At 46.2% G+C, this 19462-nt stretch overlaps 1 protein-coding gene across 1 annotated transcript in view; it reads right to left on the bottom strand.

Moving 5' to 3' along the window:
• The window catches only part of LOC126425031 (G-protein coupled receptor moody-like), a 184609-nt gene that overhangs the window by 49120 nt on the left and 116027 nt on the right, over positions 1-19462 (bottom strand). The window contains exons 4-5 of the mRNA XM_050087939.1: positions 18926-19053; positions 350-503 (exon numbers count right to left, since the gene is read on the bottom strand). Of these exons, the coding sequence (XP_049943896.1) occupies positions 350-503; positions 18926-19053 (282 nt within the window). The remainder of the gene's footprint in view (positions 1-349; positions 504-18925; positions 19054-19462) is intronic.

Below are 19462 nucleotides of genomic sequence, written 5' to 3'. Positions count from 1 at the left end.
ACACCTTCCACATAATATAACTTTGTTGTTGCCCGAAAATGCAGTATGTAGCAGCGTGAGCAACACCACATTCATTATTAAATTTAGTTTCTTTGTGTGGTAGGGTTGTTAGAAGTTACATAAGTTTATTTCGAGAAGACTTACTCTCTGGCCACCTGGTCTGCCGGTTCACTTCCGTGTACGCCTCTGAGAGCTTTAAACCTTGCAGAGTGTATAACCCAGTTTTTATTTTGCAACATCATAATCTCATTTCCGTAACTAGGCTGTTGTGGCGGTTCGGAGGCCGCTCTGTGTAGAGAATGAGAAACAAGGAGGGGTGGTGCTCGGTATGGTGGACAGGCGTACTCACTCGTGGACGACCCAGAAGATGCGCGCGTAGCAGGCGACGATGACGACGCAGGGCACGAGGAAGCCCAGCACGAAGAGCGCCGTCTTGGAGGAGCGGCCCGACGAGTCCTCCAGGATGGAGCACGAGCCCAGCAGCGCGTCGTAGCCGAAGCGGCCTGTCGGGGAACAACAACAAACAGAGCCACGTGGGCGATTAGCGTCAGCACTGCGGTGGAGGCGCTTACACGGTGGCAGTTACTGCACTACGTGTCAAAAAAAAAACGTAAATTAGTTACACACTGCTGCCTGCACCCACTTTACTCAACACGTAAACGTCACTACAGATAACAATGATTTTATCTTGGAACTCTTCCATTTGGTCCGTGTTTGTATAGAAAAACAGCAATACCAGAAAATTGAGTCCGCCTTGATGCAAAACACCTTGTTATCCGTTTATTTCTTTATTCTCCCAAACTAGTTTCGGCGACAAATATCACCATCATCAGAGGGATTTTTATAATCTAAAACATGCAGAAAATAGCATGGTTACATTTTTACTTTACATTGTATGTTACAGCATGTTTTAAGCAATTATTGTCGCTGTCTGCGACATATTTTCTGTGCGCTTTTTGTTTCTGTTGCCGTTACTGTTGACATGGTTGCAGATGAAATGATGTTCGCTAAGTAGAAAACGGCAACAGAAACAAAAAGCCCACAGAAAATATGTCGCAGACAGCGACAATAATTGCTTAAAACATGCTGTAACATACAATAAATAAGGTCGTATAAAGGTCTCCATACAAAAATATATTTAAAACGATTAGTAAAAATGTAATAGCATGCTACTCTCTTTGTAAAACCATGCTATTTTCTGCATGTTTTAGATTATAAAAATCCCTCTGATGATGGTGATATTTGTCGCCGAAACTAGTTTGCGAGAAAAAGAAATAAACGAATAACAACGTGTTTTGCATCAAGGCGGACTCAATTTTCTGATATTACTGTGTCACTACAGATATTCGGATTTGGGTTATGACATGTTCGATATGCCTGCCATGACTGGCGATGATGTGGCGCAGGCGAATATCGAAATTCTGCATGACCAGCTGAAGTTTAGGAACATCGACGCTGTCGATGATCTCCTGAATGGCTGTTACCGGCTCAGCAATGGTTTTGGGGTTATTGCTGTACACCTTGTCTTTAACACAGCCACACAAAAAGGAGTCGCACACGTTCACATCTGGAGAGTATGGAGGCCAATCGAGGCCGGTGCCAGTGGCCTCTGGGTACCACAGAGCCAGAATATGCTCCCAAAGTGTTCCTCCACGACATCAAACACTCTCCTGCTTCGATGGGGTCGAGCTCCGCCTTGTATGAACCACATCTTGTCTAAATTATGGTCACTTTGGATAATGGGGATGAAATCACCCTCCAAAACCTTCAAGTACCGTTCGGTAGTCCTCGTGTCGTCAAGCAGTGTCACACCGATTATTCCGTGACACCACACAGCCATCCGCTGGGGATGAAGAGACTTCTCGATCGCGAAATGCGGATTCTCAGTGCCCCAAATGCGCGAGTCTTGCTTATTGACGAACCCATCCAAATGAAAGTGGGCTTCGTCGCTAAACCAAACCATGCATAGGCATACTAATCCCCGCGGCCAACCGTGCAGTTTGAACGTCGTAACACAACCGTTCAGAAGTTATGACGATTTTATTTCATATAGTTCAATAATTCTCACTCTCTATGTTAGGATGGTTGTACAGGAGGTAGATCACGGTCTGGTTGTCTTTTCATGACTTTAGCACAAGCACCTGAGGGAAGCAGATAGATTAGGAACGTGATAGACATGGTCATCAAAAAGTCAGTATAAATTTTTAGATAGAGAGGTAAAAATTGACACACATGCTTGGAATGACATAGGATTTTAATAGGAAAAAAATAAAGTTCACAAAAGGTCCGACAGATGGCGCTGGGCAGCAAAACGTCAGTGACTGCGCATGACTATCGTGTCACAGAATCGCATCATTCCCAGCCTGGCCGTACGAACGATGTTTATGCAGGGTGGCTCTCCACCCCATATTGCCAGACGCGTGAAAGATCTCTTGCGCGCGTCGTTTGGTGGTGTTCGTGTGCTCAGCCGCCACTTTCGTCATGCTTGGCCTCCCAGGTCCCCAGACCTCAGTCAGTGCGATTATTGGCTTTGGGGTTACCTGAAGTCGCATCGTGATCGACATCTCTAGGGATGCTGAAAGACAACATCCGACGCCAATGCCTCACCATAACTCCGGACATGCTTTACAGTGCTGTTCACAACATTATTCCTCGACTACAGCTATTGTTGAGGAATGATGGTGGGCATATTGAGCATTTCCTGTAAAGAACATCATCTTTGCTTTGTCTTACTTTGTTATGCTAATTATTACTATTCTGATCAGATGAAGCGCCATCTGTCGGACATTTTTTGAACGTTTGTATTTTTTTAGTTCTAATAAAACCCCATGTCATTCCAAGCATGTGTGTCAATTTGTACCTCTCTATCTACATTATTGCGTCATTTATTCAGTTTTCAAATTTATAATGACTTTTTGATCACCCGGTGTTTTCATCCATTGTGGAAAGTCATTTGGCAACGTGAAACGGAGAATGATATGGAAATCACTAAAGTAAATGGTATTTCCAGCACAACTCATTATGACAGGTTAGTCGCTAGAAACTGAGGTGATGAGTCATGGGATAGCCATATGCAGATATACCGTAGTAGTTTCGCGTATACAAGGTATAGAAGGGCAGTGCATTGGTGGAGGTGTCCTCTGTACTCAGGTGGTTCATGCCAAACCCAAGTGATTGCGGCCCCTCGACGGTAATTGACTGACTTTGCACGTTCAAAGGTAGTTGGAGCCATCATTACGCTTCGGAATTCGTTTGCGACTACAACATGGCGAGATTCACAGCGTCAAGACTGTGCCAAGAATACGACATTTCAGGCATTATCTCTCACCGCTGACAGCGTGTTAATAGACAAGCAACACTGTGTGAAATGATCGCACAGATCGTTGTGGGACGTTGGGGCGTACGACGAAAGTACCCGTTACGACAGTGCGGCGAAGTTTGGCGCCAGTGGGCTATGGCAGCAGACGACGGCTGAAAGCACGACATCGCCTGCACAGACTCTCCTGGTCTCGTGACCGTATTGTGTGGACTATAAGACCGTGGCCTGGTCAGATGAGACCCGATTTCAGTTGTTGAGAGCTGGTGCCAGGGTTGGAGTGTGGCGGAGACCCCACGAAGCCGTGGAGCCGACTTGTCAACAAGGCATTGGGCGAGCTGGCGGTGGCTGCGTAATGCTGCTGGCTGTGATTATAGGAATGGACTCCGACCTCTGGTCCAACTGTACCGATCATTAGCTGCAAATGGTTGTGTTCGGCTACTTGGAGTCCATTTGTAGCCATTCATGCATTTCATGTTCCCAAACAACGATGGAACTTTTATGTATTTTAATATATTATCATTAGTTTGTTTATCTTAGAAGAAAGATTAAGAGAAGACAAAGCTATGTTTCTAGCATTCGTAGACGTAGAGAAAGCTTTTGACAACGTTAACTGAAATACTCTCTTTCAAATTCAGAAGGTGGCAGGGGTAAAATACAGGGAGCGAAAGGCTATTTACAATTTGTACACAAACCAGATGGCAGTTACAAGAGTCGAGGGGCATTAAAAGGAAGCAGTGGTTGGGAAAGGAGCGAGACAGGGTTGAAGCCTCTCCCCGATGTTATTCAATCTGTATATTGAGCAAGCAGTAAAGGAAACAAAAGAAAAATTCGGAGTAGGTATTAAAATTCATGGAGAAGAAGTAAAAACTTTGAGGTTCGCCGATGACATTGTAATTCTGTCAGAGACGGCAAAGAACTTGGAAGAGCAGTTGAACGGAATGGACAGTGTCTTGAAAGGAGGATATAAGATGAACATCAACAAAAGCAAAACGAGGATAATGGAATGAAGTCAAATTAAATCGGGTGATGCTGAGGGGATTAGATTAGGAAATGAGACACTTAAAGTAGTAAAGGAGTTTTGCTATTTAGGGAGTAAAATAACTGATGATAGTCGAAGTAGAGAGGATATAAAATGTAGACTGGCAATGGCAAGGAAAGCGTTTCTGAAGAAGAGAAATTTGTTAACATCGAGTATAGATTTAAGCGTCAGGAAGTCGTTTCTGAAAGTATTTGTATGGAGTGTAGCCATGTATGGAAGTGAAAGATGGACGATAACCAGTTTGGACAAGAAGAGAATAGAAGCTTTCGAAATGTGGTGCTACAGAAGAATGCTGAAGATAAGGTGGGTAGATCACGTAACTAATGAGGAGGTATTGAATAGGATTGGGGAGAAGAGAAGTTTGTCGCACAGCTTGACTAGAAGAAGGGATCGGTTGGTAGAACATGTTTTGAGGCATCAATGGATCACAAATTTAGCATTTGAGGGCAGCGTGGAGGGTAAAAATCGTAGAGGGAGACCAAGAGATGAATACACTAAGCAGATTCAGGAGGATGTAGGTTGCAGTAGGTACTGGGAGATGAAGAAGCTTGCACAGGATAGAGTAGCATGGAGAGCTGCATCAAACCAGTCTCAGGACTGAAGACCACAACAACAACAACATCAGTTTGTTATATTCTTTATGTGTGCTTTTATTTTAATTATTGGTTTAGTTATTGGTTTTAGTTCAAAATGGTTCAAATGGCTGTGAGCACTATGGGACTTAACTTCTCAGGTCATCACTCCCCTAGAACTTCGAACTACTTAAACCTAATTAAACTAAGGACATCACACATATCTATGCCCGAGGCAGGATTCGAACCTGCGACCGTCACGGTCGCGCGGTTCCAGACTGTAGCGCCTAGAACCGCTCAGCCACTCCGGCCGACCATTGGTTTTAGTTGATTTAGCTTAGTTATTTATTTCCTTTTATCTCTAATCTCCTGAAATCCTGCAAAATATAAATATTTCGTCTTAAATACCAGAGGAGAGCAAGAGATATATTTCGTAGCGGCGATCTCGCGGAAATTCCTCGTCGTTATCTACACCACTAGAAATCTCTAAAACCTTTACTCGCTACGCAAATGGTTCGGCACAACTGTGTGCTATGTTGTTTGATGAGTCTGGATCATAGGTCCAACAATTTAGCAAATTAAAGTTTATTAATTCCAAGATATTCTCTCGACGAATTCTGACCGTGGAAAATACAGGTTCCCACTATCGTTTCAAACTTCACCTCCGCGCGATCTACGTCTCGTAATATCTGTACCTGGATAATTAACTAATTGAAATATGGAGACATACACACCTTTAATACATCTACATGGTCGCTCTGCAATTCACACTTAAGTGCCTGGCAGAGGGTTCATCGAACCATTTTCATACTACATCTCTACCATTCCACTCTCGAATGGCGCGTGGGAAAAAGGAACACCTAAATCTTTCCGTTCGAGCTCTGATTTGTCCACGTTGGTGGGTGTCAACAAAATGTTTTCGCATTCGGAAGAGAGAGTTGGTGATTGAAATTTCGTAAACAGATCTCGCCGCAAAGAAAACCGCCGTGTTTCAGTGACTGCCACCCCAACTCGCGTATCCTATCAGTGACACTCTCACCCCTATTGTGCGATAACACGAAATGAGCTGCCTTCTTTGCACTTTTTCGATGTCCTCCGTCAATCCTACCTGGTAAGGATCCCACACCGCGCACCAATATTCCAGCAGAGGACGGACAAGTGTAATGTAGGCGGTGTCTTTAGTGCGTTTGTCGCATCTTCTAAGTGTTCTGCCAACAAAGCGCAGTCTTTATTTCACTTTCCGCACAGTATTATCTATGTGGTATTTCCAATTTAAGTTGCTCGTAATTGTAATTCCTAGGTATTTAGTCGAATTGACAGCCCTTAGATTTGTGCGTTTTATTGTATACCCAAAATTTATCGGATTTCTTTTAGTACCCATATGGATGACCTCGTACTTTTCTTTGTTTAGTGCCAATTGCCACTTTTAGGACCATACAGAAATTCTCTCTAGATCATTTTGTAATTGGAATTGATCGTCTGATGATTTTACTAGACGGTAAATTACAGCGTCATCTGCAAGCAATCTAAGGGGGCTGCTCAGATTATCACCTAGATCATTTATGTAAATCAGGAACTGCAGAGGGCCTATGACACTATCTTACGGAAAACCAGATATGACTTCTGTTCTACTCGATGATTTACCTTCTATCATTACGAAGTATGACCTCTCTGAGAGGTAATCACGAATCCAGTCACACAACTGAGACGATACTCCATATGCACGCAATTTGATTAATAGTCGCTTGTGAGGAACGGCATCAAAAGCCTTCTGGAAATCTAGGAATGTGGAATGAATCTGAGATCCCTTGTCGACAGCACTCATTACTTGATGAGAATAAGGAGCTAGCTGTGTTGCGCAAGAACGATATTTTCTAAATCACTTGATGTTAGTTATTTGATTATATGTAGTGCAAAAAACTATTTGAACATTGGTATATACCGTAGTGGCGTCTCACAACAGTACAAACTCTCTCCTCCTCTCACACTTCCGATCTCTCCATTTCCTCGACAAAGAGTCCATAAAACAAAATCTTTGGTTCGGTAGGACACAGAGATGCGTTCGTAGCGTGGAACGTCCGATTCTCACAGTCCGTACATGCCGTTCACCACAATATCAATTCGTCGCACCCAAATTAGAGTTTTTCATACATTGGTACACCATGGTACGCTAATGCACCATGTCCCCAGGCTACAGTTGTTCGTGACTGGCTTCAAGAACATTCTGGACAATTAGAGCGAATGATTTGGACAGCCAGGTCGCCACACATCGACATAACCGAGAAGTCAGTTCGTGCAGAGAATCCTGCACCAGCAACAGCTTCGTCATTGAGTTCATGCCGACGCCCATAGGCTGCACCACATCGGGCAAAAGGAGGTCCGACCCGATGTCAGGAGGTATCGCATGACTTTTCTCACCTAAGTGTCTGATACGGCTGTATGCTGAAGAGTGAAATCGGCTGTCAAATGAACAGAAGAAAGTGTGAGAAAATGGGTGCAAGTGTAAGTGACAAATTCTGCAGTCCACAATAATTATGTACGTGATGCAAAGGACTCTTCCTTTGTCCTGTTGTAATGGCATCCGCGACTTGTAGACGGCCGCTCGAATGACACTCGTTATCGGTAAATCGTCACACAATACAGCAACTTTTGGTGGCTCAGTAACGCCGTACTTTAAAACCACTGAGTCTGTGTAGCAGTGTTAGCAGAAAGTACCCTGACACAAAAACATCTTCCGGGAATACATTTGTCTAGGTAGCAAATGCGAGTCATAAACATTGCAAGATCACATATTAAAAAAAGCGCGAGATACGCTATTGCATATGTGAAATGGTGGTGCATTAATAACCGGCGTAACCACCAGAATGCTGAATTTAAGTTCGTAAATGTGCATGATTTGTGTTGTACAGCTGTCTGCGGTCAGTTTTTGGGATGGAGTTCCACGCCTGTGGCACCTGGTCGGTCAGTACAGGAACGATGAATGCTGTTTGCGGATGACGCTGGAGTTCTCGTCCGATGACGCCCCGTGTGTGCACTACTGGAGACATATCTGATGATCCAGCAGGCCAAGGCAACTGTAGAGCGTGTTGAGTTACAACAGCGATACGCGGGCGAGAATTATCGTGTCGGAAAAGACTCCCTGGAATGCTGAACAGCAATGGCAGCACAAGAGCTCGAATCGATGACTGACGTACAACTCTGATGTCACGGGAAGGGGGTGGGGGGAGGGGGGTGGGAGGGGGGGGGGGGCATAACGACGGAATGCTCCAGCTGTCATACGAAATCGCACCCTAGAACTTAACTCGAAGTGCAGGTCCAGTGTGTCTAGCACGCAGAGAGGTCGGCTGCTGGCTTTCAACTGGCCTCCTCCTAATCAACAGAAGGCACCGAGGTAGAGCCATGTTTTATCAGAAAACGCAACAGGCCTCCACCCTTCCCTCCAACGAGCTCTCGGTTGACACCACTGAAGTCGTAAACGGCTGTGGTTTGGGATCAGTGGAGTGCACACCACAGGACGTCTCTCTCGGAGCTGTCCTTGTAGTAACCGATCTGTAAAGGTTGGTTGTATCCCTGTAGAGCCAACTGCTGCTGTAACTGCCGCTGCGGGTGCAGTTAGATGTGCCAGAGCCATACGCTAAAACGATGGAATTTCCTCTCGGTATTGCCGGGTGGCCGTCTTGTGACCACCGCTGCCAGCAATCATGTAGTTGCTACATTCCATCTGCTTTTGAGGTCCACCCACATACACCACCTTGGTGTATTCGTCGACCGCAGCTTCGGCTGGACCTCTCACGATGGCAGAAGGATTCAGTCCCTCCTGCAGTCTTGCGCCGCCAATTTCTTGCTCTCCTCGACGCATCCCGCGACTCGGAGGCTATCTATACAGATGGCTCGATGGTTGATGGCCGTGTGGGGTACGCTTATGCTCATGCGGACTATGTAGACCAGCGCTCCTTGTCGGAAGGCTGCAGTGTTTACACTGCAGAGCTAACAGCCATTTTTCGTGCCCTTGAGCATATTCGTACCAGCACTGGAGAGTCCTTCGTGATTTGCAGTGACTCTCTCAGTAGTCTACAGGCTCTTGGCCAGTGCTACCAACGCCATCCCATTGTTGTTGCCATCCAGGAGTCCGTTCATGCTCTTGAACAGCGTGGACGTTCGGTGGTGTTCATATGGACCCCGGGACACGTTGGGATAGCGGGAAACGAACTCGCCGACAAGTTAGCCAAAGAGGCTACCAGCAAACTGACGTTGGAGATCGGCCTCCCGGCAACTGATCTCCGATCGGTGTTGCGCCGTCGGGTCTTTGGGATGTGGGCAGAGTAATGGCGCACTCTGTCTGTACCCAACAGGCTGCGGCGAGTAAAGGAGGAGTTCCTCCATGGGGGCCTCTCGCAGGGATTCTGTTGTTCTCTGTAGGCTCCGCATTGGTCACTCTTGGCTGACGCATGGCCATCTGCTGCGTCGAGAGGACCCCCCTCATTGTCGCTGTGGTGCAAACATGACGGTGGCCCATATATTGTTGGAATGGCCTCTCTTAACCGCCCTCAGGCGAACTTTTAATCTCCTGGGTGATTTATCATCTCTTTTAGCTGACGACGTCTCTATGGCAGATCGTGTTTTAAGTTTTATTCGAGCAAGTGGCTTTTACAGGTCCCTTTAATTTTATTGCGTCACCCTCTTTTGTGCTGTATCTTTTACTCAGTTTTGTGTTGTCATTCGACTCCACCCTAATCTTTTAGGCTGGAGCTTTTAACGTGTTGCAGAGTGGCTGGCTCATCCTATTATTTTCGTGATCAGCCAGCCACAGTCCTCTGCTGTGCAGTTTTAATTCCTTCTGTCTTTGTTCTCTCTGTTGGTTTTGTTGCTGTGCTCTGTTTACCGTGTTCTTTTACCATTGACCATGGGGCTTTTCTTCCCCCGGAATTTTTGTTTTAGTGCTTCGCCTGACTGATGGAAATTTTCACTGTGCTCTGTGTTTTTATGAAACAAGGGACCGATGACCTTTGCAGTTTGGTCCCTTTAATCTTTAAACCAACCAACCAACCAACCTGCCAATTCGTCAGGAATATCGCAGAAGTGTAGAGGACAAGGGGTTATTTTTAGGAAATATGGTGCGAAATAGTGATTTAGTGTGTTTCAGTGCACGATGCGCCAGGTTCACAGCAGACGGGCAGACGAAGGCTGGCCGGTGCGTTATGCAAGTGAGACAGTTTTGCAATGAGCGTCGGTATGTGTGTAAGTGTGCAGCAGTCATCAAGAGCCAGAACGCAACATCAGCAGGCGCGAGCCGCGTGTGGCGCGGATGCGTTAGCCAACTCATTCAGAACCTTCTAATAAACACGCCACTGCGTAACTGGCGGATTCAGCAGGGGTCTGCACTATTTAAGAGCATCAGAGGTGGACGTCGGCATTCGGTTCGACCGATTGGGCGTTCGGTCGCTGTCACGTCGACGTCATCAGTGATGCTGTCCCCGAGCACTGGCCGGTAGAGGGCGTTGCCCGCTGCTGCACCGGCGACTCCCGGCATCGTCACGAGCCGGGGCGAGCTGCCCAGGCCTCGTGCCGCTAAACTCCTGCCGCCCGCACAGCCGCCGACCGAGCCCGGCGTCGCGTTCCCCGGACTGCGTGCATCAGCACGTCTCCACCACGACACGAGTGCTGGGGCTGAGCTACCGGAAAATGTATTGGGAGAACCAACAATAAAGAGGAAGATTGCTAAAAACAGCCACCTTCTTCTACCCAGCCACTCCCTACAACCCCGACAACGTCACCTGCTCCAGTCAACCCATTACAAAAGGAACATCCAGTTTCTCGTAGCCCAGTTACGCGACCTCGTTCAAACTCAATGAGGTGTTTATAATGGCATCTTTGTCACCTTACAGGCATTCTTGACTAACATTAAGCCGCCTCATCCAATCTGAAAGGTAATTAACGCTTAAGAGCATTATGGCGTGTATTTAAAGCAAACCGATTTGCGTGCTCATAGTGGCACTTCTAGCGCCACTCTTAGGCTACTGGCTGGAACTATGAATAGACTTCATCTTTCAAACACAGAAACACGTCTACCGACTTTCGTTTATATCGCACAAGTTCTTGTTGGTGTTGCGGGTCTTTTTTTTCCGTCAGTGCAATTTTCTCCCGGTCGTAGAAGCGCTTGGTTTCGATACTGAGCTTACGGCTAATCTGACGAATTAAATGAGAAAAGGGAAACTGAGTAGGAAGGGACAGAGGGAAGTGACTGCTGAAGAAGTCGGTCAGCGCCGTGTCCGGAACGCCGGCTGCGGTGCATTGTTTACTGGAACCAATAAGGACGCGGGTGCGGCCAGGCGGCGCGCGTGCTCCGCGCCGCCCTCCCTCCCTCCCCCCCTCCAGGCTTCCCGCTCGCCTTGTCTTTTATCGCGCAGGGCGGGCAGAGATTTCATATCGCGGCCGGCGCCTCCTTATGAAGCCGAGCTCCGGCTGCCGGCAGAGTCTCGCGCCCGCTGTTATTGGAAGCTCAGCTGCCGGCGGGGGAGCCGAGCGCCGGCCCAGACACGGATTCCTCAGGACAGTCGAGTCCACAGCTCTGTGTCTCGCGCTGTGGCCGAGCGGCTCTAGGCGTTTCAGTCCGGAACCGCGCTGCTGCTACGGTCGCAGGTTCGAATCCTGCCTCAGGCATGGATGTGTGTGATGTCCTTACGTTAGTTAGGTTTAAGTAGATCTAAGTTCTAGGGGACTGATGACCTCAGATGTTAAGTACCACAGTGCTTGGAACCATTTTTTTCCGTGTCTCATATTCTCCCAGGAGGCACTATTGGTCAAAACTACGCAAAAATATCCTATAAAGAAATACACTACTCGTCATTAAAATTGCAACACGAAGAAGGTGCTTTTCTTTAAATTAGGGTTAGGAAACACCGATGCCGGTATTTTACTTCTTAATAATCGGCATTTTTTCGGTATTTGTTAGGTCTCTATTATAAGAGTTTTTTCACTTTTAAACTTTTTTTTTTTTTTTGAGTCGTCACTCTTCAGACTGGTCTGCTGCGGCCCGCCACGAATTTCTCTCCTGTACCATCCTCTTCATCTCAGAGTAGCACTTGCAACTTATAGCCTGAATTATTTACTGCATGTAGTCCAGCCTCTCTCGTACTCTACAGTTTTTGGCCTCTACAGCTGTACAATGTTAACACACGTCCTACCGTCCTGTCCCTTCTCCTTGTCAGTGTTTTCTATATATTTTCCTTTCGTCGTTTAGTCTCCAGAGAACCTCGGCATTCCTTACCTTATCAGTCTATCTAATTTATAACATTCTTCTGTAGCACCACGTCTCAAACGCTTCGATTCTCTCTTTTTTTCCTGTTTTCTTACAGTGACGTTTCACTAGCATCCAGTGCTATGCTCCAAACGTACATACTTAGAAATTTCTTCCTCAAATCAAGGTCTGTTTTTGTTTCTCTTGGCCAAGAAAGCCGTTTTTGCCAGTGCTTGTCTGCTTTTCATGTTCTACTAGCTCCATCAATCATGCGATATTTTGCTCCCTACGTGACAGAATTCCTTAACTTCATCTACTTCGTAATCACCAACCTGATGTCGAGTGTCTCGCTGTTCTCATTTCTGCTACTTCCCATTACTTTCGCCTTTCTTCGTTTTACTACCAGTACATATTCTGCACTCATTATACTGTTCATTCCATTCAACATATACCGTAATTCTTATTCACTTTCACTGAGGATCGAAATCTCGTTAGCGAATCTTGCCACTGACGTCCTTTCACTCCGAATTTTAATCCCGCTCTCGAATATTTCTTTTACTTCCATCACTCCTTGTCTGACTTATAGAGTGAACAGTAGTGGGCGAAAGACTTCATTATCCCTCTGTCGCACTCTTTTGAATCCGAGCACTTCGTTCTTGGCCTTAGAATTAGTGTTCTTGTACATATTGCACATTACCCGTCTTACCCTATAGCTTATCCGTATTTTCCTCAGAATCTGGAACACCTTGCACCATTTTACACTGTCGAGCGCCCATACCAGGCAGACAAGGCCATGAAGGTGTGTTGATTTTTCTTCAGAGTTGCCTCCATTACCAACCGCAACGTCAGAACTGCCTGTCTGGTACCTTTACCTTTCCTAAACCCAAACTTATTGTTATGAAACAGATCCTCAGTTGTCTTTTCCATTCGTCTGTATATTTTTCTCGTCCGCAACTTGGATGCATGAGCTGTTAAGCTGACTGTGCGATAATTCTCTCACTTACCTGCCCTTGCAATCTTCGGAATTACGTGGATGATGTTTTTCCGAAAACCTGGTGGTATATAGCTAGTCCCATACATTCTACACATTAACTTGAATAATCGTTTTGTTGCCACTTTCTCCAATGATTTTAGACATTCCGATGGAATGTTTTCTATTCCTACTGTTTTATTTGATCTTAAGGTGTCCGAAGTTCTTCTAAATTCTGATTGTAATACTGATATTACGTCCCGTATATCTTTCCTTTCGATTCCTGTTTCTTCTTCTATCTCGTCATTAGATCTCACGGAAGCCTTCAGTGTATTCTTTTTACCTATCTACTCCAATACTTTGCTAATAACAGTGTTAAGAAAAACCGCATAGCAGTTTCCCACAACAGCAGTTCTAAAAGTTTTGTTTATTCGTAAAATTTCCATTCTTTTGAAATATTAGGTATTATATAAGATGGGAAACGTGATTAGTGATACTTAATACCAACGTGAAGAGGTAGAAACTAGCAACAAAGACATGACGTAAGGATACATACAGCACTGGAGAGACAATGATGTCCTCGTTGCAGTGTGACGTAGCCTAGTAGACGGTATGCCAGTATTTCCAGTGCCCCCACCTGGTCTACATCGGTTTTTCCTGCCGTGGTCCTCGGACATCGGCTGCGTTGCAGAAGGCAGCATCCCTAGTCTGCAAGTGTTTTACGAACTCCGGCAGGAATGAAACATGAAACGCAGGAGGAGGGACAATGCACTTCTGGCGTCACTTAAGGAGGAAGAGTGCACAGTCTTATTTGGAAGAGAAATTAAATCTGACTAATATACCCAGAATTTTATTGACTTGCCATAAACCTGTGATTGTAACCGAACCCCTCAGTTTGTGCCTGCTTCAGGGTGAAAAACTGAAACCATCCAAAAGTGACGATGCAGAAAAGTCGTCAACTTGTGACCTTCCCCCCCTCCCTCCCCTTCGCCATCTTTACTGCAGCCACCGAGACCGCTTTATACCACAAACTCTACCCCCATGTCAATCGAGATTTACTACTCCTTCATCTGCTCTAGAATTTTCCAATTCATTGTCTGCGTTTATTGCTAGAAATAATAGCAATAAAAAACGAATATCGGTTACTTCAGAAACCAGTTAGTTTGAGCGGTTTTAAGTCAGGTTAAACTGAAGACAAAAAACGATATAGCCGAAAACAATGACATATGCTGGAGGGTGATCATCCCGGCATCGCAGTCCACTGAGTTCCCCTGGACCTCCTCTGCAGTCAGCAGCGTATTTCGCCTCAGACGCAGTAGAGGCTGCAGCCGCGGCGAGGTCATTGACCCTGCGCGCATCATCAGTAAGGTGGACACGAGCGCCTGCTTCATTGGCAGTCGCCGGCGCGGCGTAATCAATCTGAGTTACTTTGTTTCCCTCGCAATTACGCAAGCACTGTGCGCACACCGCTGGAATAGCATTTGTTTTATTTGGCAGCACATTCTGTCTGTGGCTTCCCTCCCCTGATTTCATTTGCGGACAAAGCAAATCGAGCTATCCTTTTCTGACACCTTTACAATATTCCGTTGCTGTACCTTGGACCCTCTCAGCATAACCATATCGTGACGGGACTGTTCTCACAATTAAGTTTTATTCGTGCTGGCTACGTCGTTAGCAGACTCTCTTCTGCAAACTTATGTTTTGCCAGTAAAGCAGCGGTAAAGTGATGGAGATGAAACTCTTGAAGATGCTATGCAGCAGCGCAGGTCTTAGAACTAAGCCCAGGTATTTTCAGTAATAGTTACTCACGTCCGAAAGTCGTATGACACGGGGCATAATCTTACAGGGGAAGTAAAAATTCGCCGGCCGGAGTGACCGAGTGGTTCTAGGCGCTACAGTCTGGAACCGCGTGACCGCTACGGTCGCAGGTTCTAATCCTCTTTAGTTAGGTTTTAGTAGTTCTAAGTTCTAGGGGACTGATGACCTCAGAAGTTAAGTCCCATAGTGCTCAGAGCCATTTGAACCATTTGAAGTAAAAATTCAACGAGAATATTCCCGAATGTTAGTTAGACCGACAGCATGTCATCCCCATGGTATAAGCCTGGTGGTTAAAACTGACTGGAAGGATGCAAAGCTAAGGTGATGCCAGCTGGCATCCCTCAAGGATCCGTTCTCTCTCCAACAATATGTAACATACTCAGGGTGGCTGCCGTGAACAGGTTGCTTGGGGTAAATAGGGTAACATGTGTACATCTAAAGTGAATTACTCCTAGATGTGGCCGACTTGAAATGAATTGTTCAACAAAAGCATTTAAAACTGCAGTACAAAAATGGTTCAAATGGCTCTGAGCACTATGGGACTCAACTGCTGAGGTCATAAGTCCCCTAGAACTTAGAACTACTTAAACCTAACTAACCTAAGGACAACACACACAGCCATGCCCGAGGCAGGATTCGAACCTGCGACCGTAGCGGTCGCGCGGTTCCAGACTGTAGCGCCAGAACCGCTCGGCCACCAGCGGCCGGCAACTGCAGTACAACTAAACGTTTAAAAGATAGCAACGACGTGACAGGGCATTGCTTCATCGATGAAACACTGCTTCACACTCTCACACTGGTCCAAACTTCGTGATACGGGACTGACTGCGCGTTCAGGAGGCTTGCTTCGAAGCAGCGAGCAAAACACAGCAAAGAAATCGTGCGTCTGTGGTTGCTTCATTGTCAACGCAAAAACCAGCAGCGATAAGTGTTCGCCTGGGACATAGGCAGCCAACCCTACCACTGTGCGCGCCATGTGGACAGACATCCCGGCGGCTGCTAGAGAAACAGGTGTGCAAAACTAAGGCAGTACTGTACCACGAATAAAAGGCCTGTTTAATTCTTTTTTAAACCTACCGATTGATAACGGGTTATTTATTTTTTTTAACATATCGAGTGGGAGAGGTTCATCGTCCTTACGTGCTCCGATTGTAGTTTCGACAGCAGACATTTCTTCGTTAAGTATAGCCAGATGTAAATTGATGAGGTACTGACAAGCATACATTTGACGTACTACGTCAAATAGCGGGACCATTGCAGCAAAACATTTTATTTCGAAATCATACATATTTAGTCATTGGCACCCTCAATATACTCCCCTCCTCTACCCCTCCACGCTCCATGCGAATTTTCCATTCTGTGAACTCCTTAAAGATACGCATTGCTTTTTCTTCACTGCTTCAACGGAGAGAAATATTTTTACTTTTAATGCAGGTTTGATCTTGGGAACAGATAAGTCACATGGCGATAGGTCAGGCGAATAAAGTGGGTGGTCTGACGCTGAGATGCAGTACTCATTCACAAACCTCTTTACACAAAACGCAGTATGAGCCTGTGCGTCGTCTTGATGCACACCCACGACCCGTTCTTCCACAATTCAGATCTTGTTTTCTAATTTTCACACGGATATGAGCAAGAACCTCAAGGTAATAACTTTGATTAATGGTTTGACCTTCAAGAATCCAGTGAAGATACACAGTTCCAAGAATAATGAAAAAGCAATCATTATCGCTTTGTGTCTTGATTTGCTCATTCGAAGTTACTTCGCTCTCGGTAAAGTTGGGCCCTTCAATGCATGGATAGGGATATAGATTTTGGATCATATGTGGAAAACGAAGATTTGTCACGTGTTATTTAGAAGAAATTCATCCTTTAGAAAAAATTATGATCATTTTGAGTGGTACTGAAAGAGTACCAACAATTTTCACGAGCTTTTGTTTGTTGGATCCTAAAAATTTTCGACATCAGTTGTGCACAAACTTTTCTCATGTCAAATTAATTATGTAAGACATGTCTACGCATTTTTGTCAGTACCTACAGTTGCAGTAATTGATTACATACTCAGTCGACGGTCAGATCGAATCACATTACCTTCGGTACTTTCAGTTTTTGACGTTGAAGGGCGTCCCAGGCATGAGCCATCTTCAACGTCTTCTTGGCCGTGTTAGAATCGCTTGTTCGCATACGTCATAGACTGTCTTCGCCGTACGCTTCTTCTAGTAAAAGGTAGGTTTCAGTAGCAGTTTTTCCAAGTTTCATCTAAAACTTCACGACAGTTCGTTGGTGTATTAATACACTTGTCATTTTTCCGACAAAACAAAATAACAGGTTTTACACAAAATGAGGCCACGGCCGGAATGATCTGTCTACAGACATCATAGGTGCCACAACCGGCTGAGAAGGCTTCACGATTCTTTGCCATATGCGTTCTTATTCTATGCCAGCGTCAGTGGCATTATTTTATAGCCACGCCTCAGGTGGTGAAGTGATATGCAGCGAAGCGATAAAAGTCACGGGATACCTCTTCATATCGTGCCGGACCTCCTCTAGTCCGCTGTAGCGCGGCAGCTCGACGTGACGTGGACTGGAAGTTCAAACGGTTCAAATGGCTCTGAGCACTATGGGACTTAACTACTGTGGTCATCAGTCCCCTTGAACTTAGAACTACTTAAACCTAACTAACCTAAGGACATCACACACATCCATGCCCGAGGCAGAATTCGAACCTGCGACCGTAGCGGTCGCGCGGTTCCAGTCTGAAGCGCCTAGAACCGCTCAGCCGGCGGACTGGAAGTCCCCTGCAGAAATACTGAACTGTGCTGCCTCTACAGCCGTCCACAGCTGTGAAAGTGTCGGCAGTATAGGATGTTGTGCACGGAACGACGTCTCAATTACGTCTGACAAGTGTTGGATGTCATTCATGTCTGGCGACCTGGGTGGCCAAATCATTCGCTCGAATTGTCCAGAATGTTCTTCAAGGCAGTCTCGAACAATTGTGGGCCGGCGATATGGCGCATTGTCATTCATACAGTTTCCATCGTTGTTCGGCAGCATGAAGTCCATGAATAGCTGCAAATGGTCTCTAAGTAGTCGAACGTAACCGTTTCTAGTCAATGATCGGTTCAGTTGGACCAGAGGACCCACGGCATTCCATGTAAACACAGGCCACAGCGTTATGGAGCCACCACCAGCTCGCACAGTGTCACGTTGACAACTTGGGTCCGTAGCTTCTTGGGGTCTACGTCACACTCGAACCCTACTATAAGCTCTTACCATCCGAAATCACGATTCGTCTGATCAGGCCACGGTTTTCCAGTCCTCTGGGGCCCAAGTGATATGCTCACGAGCCCAGAAGAGGCGCTGCAGGCGATGCGTCGGTTGTCTGCTGTCATAGCCCACTAAACGCTAAGTTTCTCCGCACTGTGCCAAAGGATACATCGATTTATGCGGTTATTTGACGCGGTGTTGCCTGTTTGTTAGCACTGACAACTCTACGCAAACGCCGATGCTCTCGTTCGTTAAGTGAGGGCCTTCGGCCACTGCGTTGTCCTTGGTGGGAGGCGATGCCTGAAATTTGGTATTCTACTCACGCTGTCGACACTGCCAATCTCGGAATACTGAGTTCCCCAACGATTTAGGAAGTGGAATGTCGCATTCGTCGAGCTTCAGCTTCCATTCAGCGATCGAAGTCTGTTAACTGCCATCGTGCGGCCATAGTCACGTTGGAAATGTTTTCACACGAATCACCTGAGCACAATGGACAGCTCCGCCAATGCACTGCCCTTCCATACCTTGTGTACGCGATAGAACAGACATCTGCATGGTGTTTGTAATTTCAGTGTACACTGAGTGTTTGAACATAATCAGAGCAATGGGCGAAATGGAAGAAGCAGAGGTGTCCCGTGAAAGTCTATGACAAGAAGAACACACGGATGATGGTTAGGTGGGTAGGCAGGTGGACGGTACTCACCCCAGACGCCGAGCAGCGTGGGCAGCTGCATGCCGTAGCTGAAGAGCCAGCAGAAGGCGATCATGGCGGCGATCCAGTGGCGGCGGTAGATGCGGCCGTACCAGCCGTGGTGCGCGATCATTATGTACCTGCAACACGCCGCGGAGCCGTCACCCACCTGTCCACACTTCCCACCGCTCAGCACTGTGATTCTGCCTGCCTGCCTGCCATCATTAGCTACCTGCCGTTGTTATGTATGTGACAAGATTACATACATGCCATTGATAGTGACCGTGCCAAATATCTCACGAAATAAGCATCAAACGAAAAAACTACAAAGAACGAAACTCGTCTAGCTTGAAGGGGGAAACCAGATGGCGCTATGGTTGGCCCGCTAGATGGCGCTGCCATAGGTCAAACGGATATCAACTGCGTTTTTTTAAATAGAAACCCCCAATTGTATTATATATTCGTGTAGTACGTAAAGAAATGTGAATGTTTTAGGCGGACCACTTTTTTCGCTTTGTGATATGATAGATGGCGCTGTAATAGCCACAA

This window comes from Schistocerca serialis, chromosome 10 (assembly GCF_023864345.2).
Source record: "Schistocerca serialis cubense isolate TAMUIC-IGC-003099 chromosome 10, iqSchSeri2.2, whole genome shotgun sequence".
Classification (NCBI taxonomy): domain Eukaryota; kingdom Metazoa; phylum Arthropoda; class Insecta; order Orthoptera; family Acrididae; genus Schistocerca; species Schistocerca serialis.
This window is presented reverse-complemented; position numbering and strand designations above follow the sequence as displayed.